At 58.3% G+C, this 15774-nt stretch overlaps 10 protein-coding genes across 10 annotated transcripts; 5 read left to right on the plus strand and 5 right to left on the minus strand.

Annotated features, from left to right (window-relative positions):
* On the minus strand, window positions 1–233 carry OT_ostta14g02990 (unnamed product; the record flags this gene model as incomplete). The annotated part of the gene is made up of 1 exon (XM_022982636.1): window positions 1–233. A coding segment is annotated over one exon (233 nt), but the record flags the coding sequence as incomplete, so codon positions are not given.
* A 428-nt stretch (window positions 234–661) lies between these two features.
* On the plus strand, window positions 662–1339 carry OT_ostta14g03000 (unnamed product; the record flags this gene model as incomplete). Its single annotated transcript, XM_022982637.1, has 1 exon — window positions 662–1339. The coding sequence occupies one exon, from the start codon at window positions 662–664 to the stop codon at window positions 1337–1339; it is 678 nt and encodes a 225-aa protein (XP_022841402.1).
* A 169-nt stretch (window positions 1340–1508) lies between these two features.
* OT_ostta14g03010 (BTB/POZ-like) lies at window positions 1509–3404 on the minus strand (the record flags this gene model as incomplete). The annotated part of the gene is made up of 1 exon (XM_022982638.1): window positions 1509–3404. The coding sequence occupies one exon, from the start codon at window positions 3402–3404 to the stop codon at window positions 1509–1511; it is 1896 nt and encodes a 631-aa protein (XP_022841403.1).
* Window positions 3405–3647: 243 nt separating this feature from the next.
* OT_ostta14g03020 (PIH) lies at window positions 3648–4742 on the plus strand (the record flags this gene model as incomplete). The annotated part of the gene is made up of 1 exon (XM_003083089.1): window positions 3648–4742. The coding sequence occupies one exon, from the start codon at window positions 3648–3650 to the stop codon at window positions 4740–4742; it is 1095 nt and encodes a 364-aa protein (XP_003083137.1).
* Window positions 4743–4855: 113 nt separating this feature from the next.
* On the minus strand, window positions 4856–6157 carry OT_ostta14g03030 (Nucleotide-diphospho-sugar transferase; the record flags this gene model as incomplete). The annotated part of the gene is made up of 1 exon (XM_003083090.2): window positions 4856–6157. The coding sequence occupies one exon, from the start codon at window positions 6155–6157 to the stop codon at window positions 4856–4858; it is 1302 nt and encodes a 433-aa protein (XP_003083138.2).
* Window positions 6158–6308: 151 nt separating this feature from the next.
* OT_ostta14g03040 (unnamed product) lies at window positions 6309–7340 on the minus strand (the record flags this gene model as incomplete). The annotated part of the gene is made up of 1 exon (XM_003083091.1): window positions 6309–7340. One exon carries the CDS (start codon window positions 7338–7340, stop codon window positions 6309–6311), a length of 1032 nt encoding a protein of 343 aa, XP_003083139.1.
* Window positions 7341–7553: 213 nt separating this feature from the next.
* Window positions 7554–9011, plus strand: OT_ostta14g03050 (Pyridoxal phosphate-dependent transferase, major region, subdomain 1; the record flags this gene model as incomplete). Its single annotated transcript, XM_022982639.1, has 1 exon — window positions 7554–9011. One exon carries the CDS (start codon window positions 7554–7556, stop codon window positions 9009–9011), a length of 1458 nt encoding a protein of 485 aa, XP_022841404.1.
* Window positions 9012–10498: 1487 nt separating this feature from the next.
* OT_ostta14g03060 (Protein of unknown function DUF597) lies at window positions 10499–11784 on the plus strand (the record flags this gene model as incomplete). Its single annotated transcript, XM_022982640.1, has 3 exons — window positions 10499–10504; window positions 10613–10819; window positions 11092–11784. The coding sequence occupies 3 exons, from the start codon at window positions 10499–10501 to the stop codon at window positions 11782–11784; spliced, it is 906 nt and encodes a 301-aa protein (XP_022841405.1).
* Window positions 11785–12063: 279 nt separating this feature from the next.
* Window positions 12064–13232, plus strand: OT_ostta14g03070 (unnamed product; the record flags this gene model as incomplete). Its single annotated transcript, XM_003083095.1, has 2 exons — window positions 12064–12120; window positions 12288–13232. The coding sequence occupies 2 exons, from the start codon at window positions 12064–12066 to the stop codon at window positions 13230–13232; spliced, it is 1002 nt and encodes a 333-aa protein (XP_003083143.1).
* Window positions 13233–13450: 218 nt separating this feature from the next.
* On the minus strand, window positions 13451–15757 carry OT_ostta14g03080 (Tetratricopeptide-like helical; the record flags this gene model as incomplete). Its single annotated transcript, XM_022982641.1, has 1 exon — window positions 13451–15757. The coding sequence occupies one exon, from the start codon at window positions 15755–15757 to the stop codon at window positions 13451–13453; it is 2307 nt and encodes a 768-aa protein (XP_022841406.1).
* Between the last annotated feature and the right edge of the window lie 17 nt (window positions 15758–15774).

Here is a 15774-nt window from a genome sequence, read left to right on the forward strand (position 1 = left end):
CGAACAAAACTCTTCACTTCCCGACCCATCTCACCATACCAGCCAATCGCAAATGGTACAAATTCGCAAGCCATGCCATCTTGCGGTACAAAGTCTTTCCACGCCGGCGAGTTCCTTTTGTTCTCTTCAGCAATTCTGAGATGATCTGCAACCGTAACGATGTCCGAGCCGATTCGCGTGCACGGCGCCAAAACGTTCTTGAGGTCGAAGACAAATTTTACATTGTCATCCATTGCGTTGTCAAGAACCATATCAGGGCGATGTTTTTTTCCACCATGTACATAGCACGAACGCGAGAAGTCAGCGTCTTTTTCGAAAACTGCCTTCTTTAAGGGCCCTACCAGAGCGTTCATCGCTCCACCAAATGTCTTCATAACTTCGAACCCAATTCCCCTAGAATTAGGGTCTAGAACATACAGGAGGACCCGACACCAGAGCAACACCACCACGAAAAGAGACAGACACACCGTGGACAGGGCATACCCCTATCGAATTAGGGTCTAGAAAATGTACAAGAAAATACCCTAAAAATTTGATGACGACTCGAAGCATACGTTCGAGTACCTCGAGACATGTGAACGAAGAAAAGCCAAGTCTCGTTTAGGTCGTTGGTCACGAAAAAAGTACAGGCGTTTTGCGTAACGCTCACTTCACGGCGCGGATGTTCGCGCGACCGTCGACGCCGAGGCCGATCATCGCGCGCGCGCGCGTCGACCGATCGCGTGCGACGACGACGACATCAGATGGACGTGCATGCAGGTACACAGCGCACGACGCGCGCAAGTTGAAGATTTTCAGCGCGCACGTCCGCGACCACTTGGATGGCAAGTTGCCGAGATTTCGTGATGTGGCCACACTCGCGCGATGGGACCATGAAGATGCTGGGGAAAGAGACGGCGTTCCGGTGGGATTGTGGTGGAACGAATTAAACAACTCAAAGTGTGAAGAGCGACTGAAGCGTTTGAGAAACGTCGATGCCGACTCGAAGCATGCGCTCGAGTATCTCGAGACATGTGTATTTCGCGAAGATGGCCATGCATATATGTACACAGCGCACGCCGCGCGCAAGTTGAAGATTTTCAGCGCGCACGTCCGCGACCACTTGGATGGCAAGTTGCCGAGAGCGAACGATGTGGCCACACTCGCGCGATGGGACCATGAAGATGATGGGGAAAGAGAGGTTCAGGTTGGACAGTTTTGGTACAAGTTGAACCACTCAACGGGCCAAGAGCGACTGAAGCGTTTGAGAAAATTCGATGAAGACTCGAAGCACGCGCTCGAGTACCTCGAGACGTGTGAACTAAGAAAATTCAAGGCACGAGGCCGAAACGCTAAATAAGGCTGATGAAGAGATGAATGAGCTGATGATAACGGTCTCCATGCGAACAGAAAAACATTGTAATTCATCTGTCGATACATCCAAGCGAGTTTCTGAGAACAGAAAAATAGTCCGTCACGCGAATGACGGGACGCGCACAGACGAGGAGACATGCGAATCGCTGACGACATCATCTTCGCGGTCGCACTCGACGGCCTTCTTGCCCGTCGTTCCCGCCCGCGATTTCGTCGCCTTCGCGCACCGGTGCGGGTGCTTCCGACGGCACTCGTTGCGCTTGAGGCGAGGCGAAGAGAAGGAGGCTGTCGTCTACCACGTTGGCGATATCGCCGCCGCGCTGAGCATGTCGCGCTGCCATGGCGGCGGCAACTTCGCGCTGAGCTTCCTCACCGGCGTTGTTCACCAGCGTTGCCGCGTGCGGCGTCGACGGCGGCGGATGATCCAGCGCTTGGGTAGGTGGCTGCACCGCGCGAGACAAAAAATTTGATAGCGTCGACATCGCCGGAAAGGAGAGATTTGTCAAATCGTGCGCCACAGTCGGAGGCACGGCGAGGACTCCGCCTTGAGCGATATCACGATCTGGTCGGGCCGCGGCAGCCGCGGCGGTGGCGAAAGCGGCTGCAGTGGCCGGATTTGCCGCTGCTGCGCTTTGAATCGCCGTCCCGGTGTCTTGAGGAAGAGCGAGAGGGGCGCCTTGCGGACGAAGAGGACGCATTTCTGCGACAGCGCTCAATATCTCGCTCGCCAAATGAGGACAAGCTGTGTTCATGGCTTCGTAACCTTCCGTGCTCATCACGTCCGACAAGTTCGCCGCGATGAAACCCATACACGCGCGTTTCAAGGCGTACGCGTGATTCAGCTCAGCGAGCAGGAGCGTGTTCGCCACGGTACTCATATCCACGGAATCGCACAGTCGCGCTTCGCACATTGCGCGAAGTCTGCTCAAATCAAACTTGTCAGCGGCGACGAGCAAGTGTTGCGTCATGGGGACGTCCAGCGCCAATTCATCAGAAGCGCGACCATTCCTGGTAGTCAACTCATCACCAGCGGCACCGGGTGCTTCTTCTGCGCCGAGGCGAGCGGTGTGCTCGTATAAACTAGCCTCGGCGCCACCGCCGCGTGGAATCTCATCCGCGTACACAAAGTGAAGTAACAGCCTGAAAACATCCGCTTTGACGTCGTTCAACTTCAACACGCCCTCTCGACCTTCCTTCATCGCGGCGCCCGTGCGCAGCATGCCGGCGAACACGCTCGATCGTGAAGACAAAATGAGTTTGTGAGCGCGAAACTTCTCCCCTTCGACGTCAAAAGTACAGTCAAAAGTTTCATCGTTGCGGTCGTAAAGGAGTCCGACAAGATGTTTACCAATAGTCGGATACGACGGTACGTTAACGCTCGCTGCCGGGAGCAGCTTGGCGTTCTTATTCAGCGCTCCGCCGTTCGTGACGACGAGTTCAATTTCGTACCGAATCACGACCACGTCGTCTACCAGGTACCCCGAGCCGGAAGCCTCCAGGACGGACCGGCGAACAAATTTTCTGTATCCATGGCAGTTTCTCGCTTGTGGGTCTTGACGCGCGCACGATATTTTCACCGCGCCTTGTTCGCGCTGACGCCCTTTGGTGATGTGCCGACCATTACCACTCTGATCAACCAAGGTGAACCTGTGAAATGCTCTAACGACGCGACCCTGACCGCTCTGGACCACTCCGAGCGGGCGCGGTCCTTCTCCGATGAGCGCCACGAAGAGTGCTGCGTACGGATCATCTTGCTGCGTAGGCGGCGCTCCGCCGTCGCTCATCGATCGTTTACCGTCTGGATAAAAGAGAAGCACCCACTCGTGCCCCCCGACCATGAATCTATCGCTCGCGATTGGTTCGCCATCGCCGATTCCTTTCAAGAGCGAGTAACCGCTTATCGTGTGCTCGTGTCGACCGATCACCGTCGTCGTGCTCGTTCGAGACGCCGCGGAAACCCCGGAGGGCTGACCGCTCCCCGCATCGGGTCGCGCACGAACGTCGTGCGACGTGGTTAGCTCGAGACCGCCGTGACCGCGCCGTTCGCTCATCTCGTCACCGGCGACGTCGACGGCGCCGTGGATGGGACGACGGAAGCGCCGAGACCGCGCGTGGACGCACCTCACCGCGGACGCGCTCGGGTGAACGTCTCGACGCGCGATCGGGCGCGAGCGTGTGCGGGAGGTGCGTAATTTTAATTTTCACCACAGTTTCTTTCAGTTGAAACACGCGCACTTCCCCGACGTTCTCTCGCGACAGTCGGCGCCTCGTTCGTTGATAGATATTCATTCTTCATGACGGACGCGGGCGAAGACGTCGACGTCGGGCGCGTGCGTGAGCTCTGCGAAGTGCTCTCCGCGCTCGTGGACGGTGACGGCGCGAGCGTGCCCGTGCCCGATGAGGCGAAAGCTTTCCTCGACGAGCTCGTGAACGCTTTTCCGGTCGAAGGAATGAACGACGAAGAGAAGGTGAGAGAGGTGATGAAGCTCGTTCGAGAGGCCGCGTCGGGTGGGCTCGAGCGCGTAGACGGCGGTACATCGGCGACGACGACGGCGATGTCCGCGACGAGAACGGTCGAGCTCGAGCCCAAGTTTGTCGTCAAGACGCTCGACGCTACGGGCACGAAGGTCTTCGTGAACGTGTGTGCGAGCGAGTTCGTGGACGTTCCGGACGAGAATAGAGAATCATGGAGTCAGGGGCTGATGCACAAGTCAGTGCCGCGGGCGTTGGAGCGAACAGCCCGAGAGAGCGCTCCCGAACTGCGTTTTCCGTTCAGCTGTGGGGACGCAAGGATCGACGTGGACTCCAGTGGGCAACCAGCGGTGGTGTACGACGTCGTTTTCAATTCATTCGTTTTGCGGCACGCTGAAGTTTACAAGCCGCTGAGACGTTTCGTCGCCGAGCTGAGCTTACGACGAGTCGCCGAGAAGCACGCACACACAGCGCAGATAAGCTTTACATACAAGCTGCCGGCGCGACTATTCATTGGAGCGGCACCACCTCCTCCGCAGCGCATTCGAGTGGATCCGAAATCACTCGTATCGCCCGTGAGTGAGGGAGATGCGACCAATGGTGAGAAGGTAAACGTGTGCGAACGCATACAGCACGAGTTAGAATACGTCGGACAGCCCGTGACGGCGGCTAAACTTCGCGTGTTTGTTCCACCGGGACGACAAACGAAGGACGTGCGCGTGTTCATCGTTCGTGAAGGGTTAGAAGTTAGTATCGCCGGTTCACGCATCCCGCCCGCGCGCTTTGAGTTACCATTCATGCTTGAGAGCAACTCTGCGAAAGGTCGGATCAAAGCGGCGACGAGAGACGTGCGCGAGCACGTTGAATATGAGGTGCAATATTTGCCGTACAAACTGGCGGTAGAACGTTGCGAGTAGATCGCGCGTAGAAGCGTGACACGTAGAACGGAAGGGGCCTGTACTGGCCTGTAGATTAGTTGGAAATTATCTATACGTGTACACTAAAATCTCTACTGCAGCGCTCGAGGACCCTAACGATCACCACCGGCGTCCTCATCGTCACCCTCCGAGTCGTTTTTACTCGGGTGCTTCTTGCTCGCGCCCAACTTGGCCGATACACCGTGCGACCTCGCGTACTCGTTTGAGATTTTGAACACCTTTTCGCGGCCCGAGTGGTCACACCCCATGGCGACACCTTCGTAATCGAATGCGGGCACCAAGTTGTTTGGATCGAGCGGCTGCACGTGACGCAATAGTTGTGTCATGAAGTTAATCTTATAGTCGATGTTGTCGCACCCGGTGCCCGTAACGATGACTTGCCCAGCCTTTTCGTGATGCGTCAAGTAGTTCCCGACGAGCGTTTGATCCAGCACCTTGACCTTGGCCGTGAGCACGTCGATGTGCGGGACGACTTGGTCGAGGAAAAATCCCGCCTCTGCTTTTTGGCCAGTGTACGACTGCTCGGCGCGCTGCCAGACGTTGAGCAACTTTTTTCCCTGGGCCGACGGCTTCGCCACGATTACCTTGGTGTTCGCGCGCTTTTGCGCCGTCGAACCAAGACCGTAGTCCGCGGACAGAATGATATCGTTCTGGGTGAGCTGATCGTGAATGAGCTGCAGTGGGTTCTTCTGGAACACAGCGTCGGGTTCGATGAACATGACGGTGAAGTCACCGTCCACGAGCGTTTGCATCGCGTGAACCCTTCGCCATGAAAGCATCGTCTTCAGTTCGTCCCTACCCGCGCTCGCAAATTTAGCCACTTGCTTCCGAAGATCATCGTCGACGAAGACGTCCACGGCGTGACCCGCACCAGAGGTCTCGGAAAGGATGAATTTTTTCGTCTCTTCGTCGGGAACAATCACCGTCCAAAAGTCAACCACTGAAGGCGCCACCGCCTTCATCGACTCCAGCAGTCCGTGCGCGAAAACCCAGTACGATTTGTTGCAGAACGTTATGATTCTAAACTTTGTCGATCGCGTCACACCCTGCACGTGCTCGGCCAAACCCGGGATGTGGCCTGGCGCGTTGATCGCTCGAGGAGCCGCGGCGCCCAGACGCGGCGCCGCTGTCACCCCTTTTCCTCCGCTCATTCGCAGTGTCGCCAAAGCGCCCAAGGCGCAAAGGCAAGCGAATAGGACGATCACAAACGCGCGTGAACGCCAATTTTTGCTGCCGAAGAGTCGCTCGCCGAACCCGCGAGCGGAGGTAGCACCAAGGTGGTCGTAGTCGCTCTCGTCGTCATTCGTGAACTCGACAGTCCTCGAACGGTTTGCCGCGGCCGCGCGAGGCACGTCCACGCCGTCGACGGCGAGAAGACCATCGCGCTCACTCATGTGCACGTCTTCGCGCGGGCGAGGGCGAGAGTGAGTAGACGTGTGACGCGCGCGCGAGCGATGAAGCTCCCAACACCATTAAATTCTAAACCCTGGCCGTATGGGCCCGCGCGCGACGCGGGCGGGCGAACGCCGGGAAGGCTACGCTACGTCAGAACGGTCTGCTGTACACACCGTACGTGTACGGTTGGTTGAAGTCAATGTAATCGCTCGGCAACGGCGTACCGTAAACGGAGAGTAAACGAGTACCATCCTCGGCGTGCGTGTACCCGATTCGCGGGACGACGCGCTTGAGGCACAAGTCGTCGTCCTCGGCGGCCCCCGCGCACTTCGTCGCCTTATCGTAGTGCGCCTTGACGTACGGATGTTTGAGATACTTTTTACGATACTCCGACTCCACGCCGAGATCGGCTAGATGGCCCTCGCGTTCCTTCTCCACGCGCTTGGCGTACTCCGACGGAAACGCCTCTGTCGCGCCCGCCGAGGACTTGGGCGCCGTCGACCAAGCCTTCCTTACCTCCGCGATCGTCCTCGCAACGTCGGGGTCGTCGTATACGGTTTCGTCCGGTTGCTCGGTCGCGGTGACGACGACCGGACGAGTCTCGCTGAAGCCCGTGATCTCCGTCGGAACCGGCGCCAAGCCTGGGATGTAACTCGGATGGTTGACGTCGAAGTCCGAGTTCGCCGTCGTCGTCAGTCCGGACTTGAGGTCGTTCGCCACGATCACGCTGTTAACATCATCGCGCTGCAACGACGCCCGAGCGATGAATCGTACCGATAAATCCAGCACGCTCGCTTCGAGATCGCCGCTCCACGGCCTGACGCACTTTGACAATAAAACCGCAAACGCGCCTTGCGTGTTCGTCCGCCGAATGGTCTCCCACGTGGAGTCGGCGTCGGTGTCGACGCCGCACAGAACCTCCCTCCCGAGCGTCAGCCACAAATCCTTTCGCGTGCTCTCGTACTCGTTCTCGCACGTGGTCTCGTTCGCCGCGCACAGGCTCTCGCGAACGCGCGTCAAGAGTCGGTCCGCGGCGCCGAACGCTTCCAAGCCTCGCGAGTTCGCCACCGCGCGTTCCACCGCGCTCGCGTACTCATCCGCCCGCGACGCCGTGACGAGCGCGACGACGACCGCGCAGAGACCGACCGCGGCGCGCGCCCATCCTCCTCGCGCGCGCGCCATCGTTCGCCTCCGCCTCCGCGACTGCGTGGCCGAATCGCGTCTCGCCGCAGCCTCGTCCGCGCTCGCCCGCCCGCGCGCGCGCCGTCGCTCGTTCGTCCCTCGGGCGACGACGACCGATGACTTTCGATCGATCGACGGCGCGCACCGCGTCGAGCGGCGGCGGCGCGCGCGGTGTGGACGTCCACGCAACCGCCGCGGGCGACGCGTCGAGCGATGACGCGTCAGACGCGCGCGTTCGACGACGACGACGCGACGACGATGATGCCGACGACGACGAGGACGAGGACGAGAACGATGGCCATCACCACCACCGCGCGCGCGGCGGCGCGCGGTGGACGCGCGCCTCGGCATCGCGCGCGCGTGGGAACGCGTCGACGACGATGCGTCGAGCCGGTTCGAGCGTTCTTGGGCGGACTGTTCGGTGGATCGTCCGCGACGAACGTCGACGCGGATGCGGTGCGAAAGAACGAGCGAGAGTGCGTGTTACAGACGTACGGACGAGGAGAGACCGAGGTCATGGTTCGAGGGAAGGGATGTAAGCTGTGGGACGCCGAGGGACGGGAGTTTTTGGATTTCACCGCGGGCATCGCCGTGAATTGCCTCGGACACTCGGACGAGGGCGTGGCGCGAGCGATGTCGGCGCAGGCTCGAACGCTCGTGCACACGAGCAATCTGTATCACACCGAGCCCATGTCGACGCTCGCTCGGAAGCTCAGCTCGACGTCCTTCGCCGACAAAGTTTTCTTTTGCAATAGCGGAACGGAGGCGAACGAAGGGGCGTTGAAATTCGCGAGAAAATATGCAAAGTCGCGCGCGCAGGCGAACGGTAAGAGCGTCGAGGACGCCGCGTACGAAACGGTGAGTTTCGAGAACGGATTTCACGGTCGCACCATGGGAGCGCTTTCGCTGACGTGGAAGGAGGGCTACCGAGCGCCGTTCGCCCCGGGCCTTCCGGGCAACACGTTCACGCCATACGGCGATTTGGAGGCGGCGAAGAACGTCATCGTCAAAGGAAAGACGTGCGCAGTGTTCATCGAGCCGGTGCAGGGCGAGGGGGGGATCTATCCTGCGGACGCCGAATTTTTGAGAGGTTTGAGAAAGCTCTGCGACGAGGCAGACGCGTTGCTCGTGTACGACGAGGTTCAGTGCGGTTTGGGACGAACTGGTAAGCTTTGGGGTCATCAAATGGTGCAAGATGCGGAGCCTGACATCCTGACGGTGGCGAAGCCTCTGGCGAACGGTTTGCCCATCGGCGCGGTGCTGATGAAGGACAAGGTTGCTTCGGTGATGGCTCCTGGAGACCACGGCTCGACGTTTGCGGGCGGTCCACTGGTGTGCGCCGTGGCGAACGAGGTTTTCGATCGCGTTAGCACGCCGGCGTTTTTACAAAATGTCGCCGACAGAGGGAACGAATTGAAGAGCTCGCTCGCTGAGAAACTCAAGGGCCACCCGCACCTGGTCGAGGTGCGAGGCGCGGGATTGCTCGTCGGCGTGCAGTTCGACGTCCCAGCCGCGCCGCTCGTCAAAGCCTGTCGCGACGCGGGCCTGCTCGTCATCACCGCCGGTAAGGGTAATATCTTGCGCCTCGTCCCCCCGCTCATCGTCACGAGCGCGGAGTGTCAAAAGGCGGTCGACGTCATCGCTCGATGCGCCTTTGACTCCTTGAAATGATCACCGAGGACGCGAGGAGCAACGGCTTTTCGGATTCCGTTTTGTTTGAAAGGCTTGTTAAGAACAGAATACGAGTGTAGGGTTTATTGTCACCATACCCGAAGAGTGTAACTCGAGGGTCGGTGACCCTCCCGCGGTATATGGATTTTGACACGGCGCACACGACGAGTCGTGAATCGACCTCTTTTGGGGACTCTAAAATCCCGGCGAGGGGGTACGCGAGAGAAACGCGAGTCACGACCCGTCGAAGACCCCTCGTTGACGCGACGAGTCGCGATGCGTTGGAGAGCTGATTTTCTGGACCCGCGCGCGACGACGGCGCGAGCGCGAGCGCGAGCGCGAGCGCGGACGCGGACGCGAACGGGTTCGTCTGCCGATCGCGCGGGCGCGCGCGTCGCGGCGTCGTAAGGAGGCGCGACGCTGGGGCGAGCAATGTTGACCGTAAACCCTATTTTCTAGGGTTTAGAATACACGGCGCGAGTTCACGCCGCGGATCGATTCGTCGACGTTTTTTCACTTTCCTCTCCAAATTTGAGCGATTTTCGTCGCGATTCGGCGTCGCAACGCGCGTTAAGGTGCAAATTGATGTGATTGCGTGCGATGTGATTCACCGATTGGTCTCCACAGTGCGACCGCTCGAGCGTGGACGGCGCGCGCGAGATTCGCGGTGACGACGGACGAAGTTCGCGCGATCGAGAACTCCGCGTCAGGCGATCGAGCAAGCTGTCGTGCGGGGCAGCGTGACCGATTTTTGACGTATCTCCAGGTGGCATCGTGAATGCATCTTTAGTGACCGATGCAGTTGAATTGCGCAACATCTTCACCCTACCTGCCTCGACGCCGCACGAACGTTGTAAACAGTGACGACACCAATCACTGCCGATCTCGCCGTCTGAAAGCGTCTACAGCGTTCTCCGTCGTCCAAAAACTACTTTTTCCCATACATTTTTGAAAAAAAATTCTGCGGCTCGGAAATTGCTCGATTTTACCGAAATTTGCCGCGCGCCGCGCGTCGTCGAACCGCTACCGCGAGCGTTGAAACGAGAGGTTTCAACCAAAGGCACGTTAATGCTCACAACGCGCCCTCGAGTGACCGCTCGGACGGCGCCGGCGCGCGGGTCCAGAAAATCAGGTCTCCACGAATCCATATACCTTTTGAGGGGGGTAATTCCGGTTCCTGACTCGTCAATACATACATTGTTCACGTCACGGGCATTAATGCAATGTCTTTAACATCGTGTGGTGACCACGCGCCAGCGCTTACTTGTACTATCGTTTTTATTGGATACCGTCCATGACATTTGAATACGAAAATAAAACCACCTCCCAATCTTCGCTAAAAATCAAATTTCGCAGCTGTCGAACCACCGACCGCGCATTGGGCGTCGTCTCAAGCCTCACGCGTCGCCGCGTCCCGCGTAGACGTTACGTGTTCTCGAGTGGTTTGAGAACTTGACGATAACATTTTCTCACACCGCTCGAGCGCGATGACGGTGCGTTTCACTCCCTCGCGCGCGCCCGAGTCTTCGTTTCCACGAACGTCCGGACGCGGCGATGGACCTAAATTGGTGACGAGAACACTGACCGATGCTCTCGCGCAGGTGCCCTCGATCGCGTGCGAGGCGCGCGAGAGATTGCCCAGGGAATTATCGTGGATCCCAGATCTCGTGCAGGGGTCGTTCTTCGCCCCGTGCGACGTGCACAGTACCGGAAGTAAGGGCGAGCAAAGAAATATGTTCTCGATAGGAATGCGTCGCTCGTTGTGTCCGGCGTGCGCGCTCGACGCGCGAGCGACGGATACGATTCAGGTGCGAGGGAGCGATGAAGAGACATTGCGTCCGATCGTTTTCGAGCACGTTCGCGACGGCGCGCACGTCGTCGCCGCTCGACCAAACCCCTCTCGACGCTCGACGCAACAAACCACCGTGCCCGCGTGAATGGATGAGACTCGAACGGGCGGTCGACCGACGCACGACCACGATGCCGAGAGACGTGCCCTGGGGGGGGGGCGGGCGAACCGGATACGGATCGAACGCGCGGACTGACGACGAAGCATCGACGCGACGAGCGCTCGAAACAGATTCGACGAAGCTCATATCACAACGTCGTTCGCGTTCAGGACGTGTGCAGGCTGATCGATGTGCAGGAGATTCAAACCTACATCATCAACTCGGCGCGCGTCGTGTTCCTAAACGAGCGACCGCACCCGAGGTCGACCAAGGGTAAGGAAGATAAGGGTACGACGTCTGGGCGAGGAGATCAGCGCTCGCGAGCTGGATCTACGTCCCAGACAATCGCTCACTCGGAGTGCTGCCACTGCGCTCGAATCCTTCAGAGCGACAACAGTCGTTACTGCTCAATTTCTTGCAAGGTGAACGCGGGCGAGGACATGACGGCAAAGGACGGAATAGACATGGCTTTCGCCGCGGAGACCATCAAGCCGACGCCGCGCAAGAGTGTGCAAGCTAAGAATACGTCGAAATCTGACAAGTTGAGCGGCGACAGACGCTCGCCCGTGCGAAACAAATCGCCCGTGAGCGAAGGGAGCGGTCCGCGCGGTAAGTCGCCCGTGAAGAGTGAGGTGAAGAGCGAAGACGACTCCCCTTCTAGCGAAGGCGTGACGCCGACGAAAGTCGTGTCGTCCGCGAAACGCAAATATAGTTCAAAGGATCGCCCACCCGGTGACGCTCCGCTGACGCCAACGCTCCTCTCCATCGTGCCGCATCGAAGGAAGAGCCGGCCGAAGAAATCCCCAGTGGGCGACGACCACTGAGGCGTCGCGATTGATGTGTGAAATGAACGCGAACGACGTCGACCGAGATTGTCAAAAGGTGCGAATCACCGCTGTAGACGCGTCGTCTCGCGCGGACGCGCTCGATGTGCCGATATGTAAAATTGAAAGAACAGAAACATGTGCCCGCGCGCCTCTACCCGGTAGTCTCAAAAGTCTCAGTCTCATAAGTCGAGCCTCACCGATCGACGCGACGAGATCTCTCCTTCGTCGTCGCCACTGGACAGTGCGCGCGCGTGGCTCGAACGACACGCGAGAAAAATGTTCAGGGATGAGAAGAAGACGCAGTACCAATCGTTGATGACAGCCACGGAACAGGTGCGCGACGACGGCGAACGAGACGGAGACGGAGACGACGAGAAAGTCTCGCGTTCCACGTCACGGTCGACACCGCGTTGAACCGAACGATGTGACTCGTAACGCGAGCGACGACGAGCGCGCGACATCAAAATGACTGACGAACGTGATCGATCGTTACATCGCAGGAGGAGGCCGTGGACGATATGGAGCGGGCGATCGACGACGCGCCGCGCGGAGGAGCGAACCAGATGAGCTCGCCCTCGCGCGCCAATCCAGCCTTTGGGGGGTCGTCCAATGACTACGAAGCGTTCGAGAGCGTGCCGCTTCGAGGTGCGGGACGATCGTTAGCGCAGCGCGCGACGGCGCATCTAAAGTCGCTGAAGAAGACGCTCAAGAACGCGTTCTCAGACTCGAACACGGCGGGCACGTCTCCGAGTGCGACGAGATCTACGTACTCCAACACCGCGTTCGAAGACACAGTCGTGGGCTCTCCACGCGCCGGACAGATGTTGTCTCGACATCACGCGCGTTCGAGGTCGATCGATTTACGATACGTACTCGATGAGTTGGAGGATACGCTCGAAGGGGCGTCTACGGCCGCGTTGCTTTTGAAGGAGATACGCGAGTCGGGCGGCGACCTGGACGCCGACACGGAGATGAACGACGCGCTGGACTTGGAATTGAGCGACGTTTGCAAAGCCCACCGGGCACATCTCATGCAAGTGTTGGAGATGTCGGACCACGCTGTGAGCCTGAGTGAGGATCAACTCGGAAGACTCTTAGCGATGGTTGAGAAGTTGAACATCGCTTTGAACACGGTCAAATCTGACATTCCCGCTGAGAACCACAGCCAAGATCCAAACTCATCGGCTCCCGTGCCGATCCCGAGTGGTCGTCCGTCTCTAGGTTCGAGTAGAATCGAGTGCGCGACGACCGAAGCGGAGGAAGAAGCGATGATTGCTCAAGCCATCGCGGCGAGCTTGAAGCTGAAGGATGGCGAAGTGAAGGAGAACGAGCAAAACGGATCCACGCCGGCAGTTGGCTCGAATGCGTTACCAGCGCCTTCGATGGGCGCGAACGGCGGGACAAAGACGAATGAGGAGCTTCTCGGCAACCTCATTGACATCTAAGTCCCCGGTACGGGTTGCGCTTCACGACTGCGCAAATTACCACATCCCACTATGGCTCGCGAAACGACACTCTTTCGCGAACTTGTATCACTGTGTTGCAATTTCAGAAACATTTCTATGCGAAAATTGACGACCGAAGTTGGCAAATGCCTCTCTCAATGCTATGACAAGTCGCGGGACTGCTAAAGTATTAGTTTTCCGACTGCCCCTTTTCATTGCTACGCTTCTGGCGTCATCGCAGCTGTTCCTCCTTCGTCAGACATGCTTTGCGTACGTGATCTGTTCTGACTCACGCGTCGAGTCGGTACAAATGGCTCGACTTGGGCGGTGAGCGCCGTAGGTTTGTGCGCTGGTGTGGAAGGCCGTGCGCGAAAGTACGTCGAACCTCTTCGAGTTGGCCCAGGATCTTGTCCACTGCACGCGGCAGCTGCTCGACGGAGCTCACCATCCGCCCCTTCGACACCGTTTTTAGCCCAAATCGCAAACAGGTTCGCTCCGCGACCCCAGTCACCCCCAGCCTCACACGCCGCGACAACTGCTTCAATCATGTCCCGGTCTCCTGAGGAGTTCCCAACTAGGTGCCCAACTTCCTCCGCGAGATGGAGAGCGGTGTTTGCATCCCCGGCGCGAGCCGCCGCTCTCGCGAGTGCGGCGTACACCGCGATACCTGGTTGATGTCCCAACGCAAACATTTCTCTGAACTTTTCGTTCGCTCCGATTCGGTCGCCGTTCAGGGCGAGTGCGGCGACGTACGCGCCCAAAAGTATTGAATCGCTCGGCACAGAGGTCTCTTCGCAGAAGTTGAGAATGTCTAAAACAGTGTTCGGATCGGAACATCGTGCGGCTGCAGCCGCAGCCGACCTGTATGCGTTAATCATCTGGAAGAAATCTTGATCTGGCGCATCCGAATGCACCTCTTTACCGGCGAGATCGGTGTTGGAGGGAACAGTACCAAAGCGAATCCCTTCATCGCCGTTTTGTACAGGCGTTTCCGCATCAAATACTCGCGTACCGGCACCCCATCCTTTTATATTTCTCAATTTGAACTTGTACTCCGACCAAAGTCCGCGCAGAGTGGCTCGAGCGTGCTCCAGCGTCGGGCTGGTGTATCCCGGGATGCACCCGTTCTTCCAAACAGGGTCGTCGCTATCAAACCGTCCACACGACAAGAACACACGAGTCCACATGAACGGATCAACACTCGTGGGTGAGTGTTTCTTAAACTCTTCGAAGATTTCGAACGATTTTGCCCAGTTCTGAAACCTCTCACACGCCATCATGAGGTGCACGTACGTCGACACTGAGAGCGCACTCTGGGACATTGAATCGTAGAGTTGCTCGTAAACCAAATCGTGTCGCTTACCCTTGTGCAACGCCGTGATAAGCGCATTGAACATCCCCGGCGTAGCCGCAATGTCGTACTTCGCCTGAGCCTCCTTGTAAATCTTGATCGCTGCAACGGGATCCTTTGCGTTCGCGCACGCGTTCAACATGTTTGACACCGTCGTCGCATCTGGGCGCACACTCATGGATTTCATCATCCGATAGTACTCGATCGCCCTCGGAAGATCCCTCGCACGATCCAAGGCACCGATGAGGGCGTGAAACGAGGTCTTATCGACCGATACCTTCTCCTCGAGCATGCGCTCAAAAGTTGCCACCGCTTGCTCCGCGTCTCCAGACTTCTCGCACGCGTTCAACACAGTGTTGAAAGTGATCGTATTCCCTCGAATCCCGGCCGCGGTCATTCTATTGAAAATTTCGATCGCCTTATCTGCCCTCCGCCCTTGCACACAGCACGAAATTGCGGCGCTGTATGTGATTCGATCCACCTCAATTTCCTGATGATTTTCAACCAAGTCGTTGAACACGTCCATCGCTCTCTGGTACTGCTTCGCCTTTGCACACGTGCTCAGGAGCGCGCTGTAGGTGAAAATATTCGCTGGAATCCCTCGCTGCTTCATCTCGTCGAAAATTTCGAACGCCTTGTCGCACTGCCTTGATCTACCCAGAGCGTTGATGAGCGCCGAGCACGTAATAGTGTTCGGCTTTGCTCTGTGTAGAATCGTCATCAATCGATACGCCTCGAGCGCTTTTTGCCACATCCCGATCTTTCCACACGCCTTGATCACGCTCGTATACGCGGGCGGTCCTGGTTTGAAGACGGATTCTCGCAGCACGCGTTCCACCTCGCTTGGATCGACTTGCTCGATGAGTGCGATTAAACTGTCCAAGTCCACCGCCCCACCGCGATCTCGACGCTCTCGATCGTCCGCGCCCGTCTTGGCGCCCCCATGGGCGTGTGAATTCATCGCGTCACTCGCGTTATACCCGCGCGCGCTCATCGCCTGCCGTCCCTGCGTGCTCGTCCTGCCCGCGTCTCTCGTCTGTCGTCCTCGCTCGGCCATCGGCTTCGCCTCATGCGCCGCGCTCACCGCGCCCTCGCGAACGCGCGTCCCCGCGTCTCGAACAACGTTCTCTGTCACACCGTTCCGATCTCCACTCGCCGCTATCTTGGCCCACATCGTTATTCGCGCTCGGC

Source organism: Ostreococcus tauri, assembly GCF_000214015.3.
Source record: "Ostreococcus tauri WGS project CAID00000000 data, contig chromosome 14, whole genome shotgun sequence".
Classification (NCBI taxonomy): Eukaryota; Viridiplantae; Chlorophyta; class Mamiellophyceae; order Mamiellales; family Bathycoccaceae; genus Ostreococcus; species Ostreococcus tauri.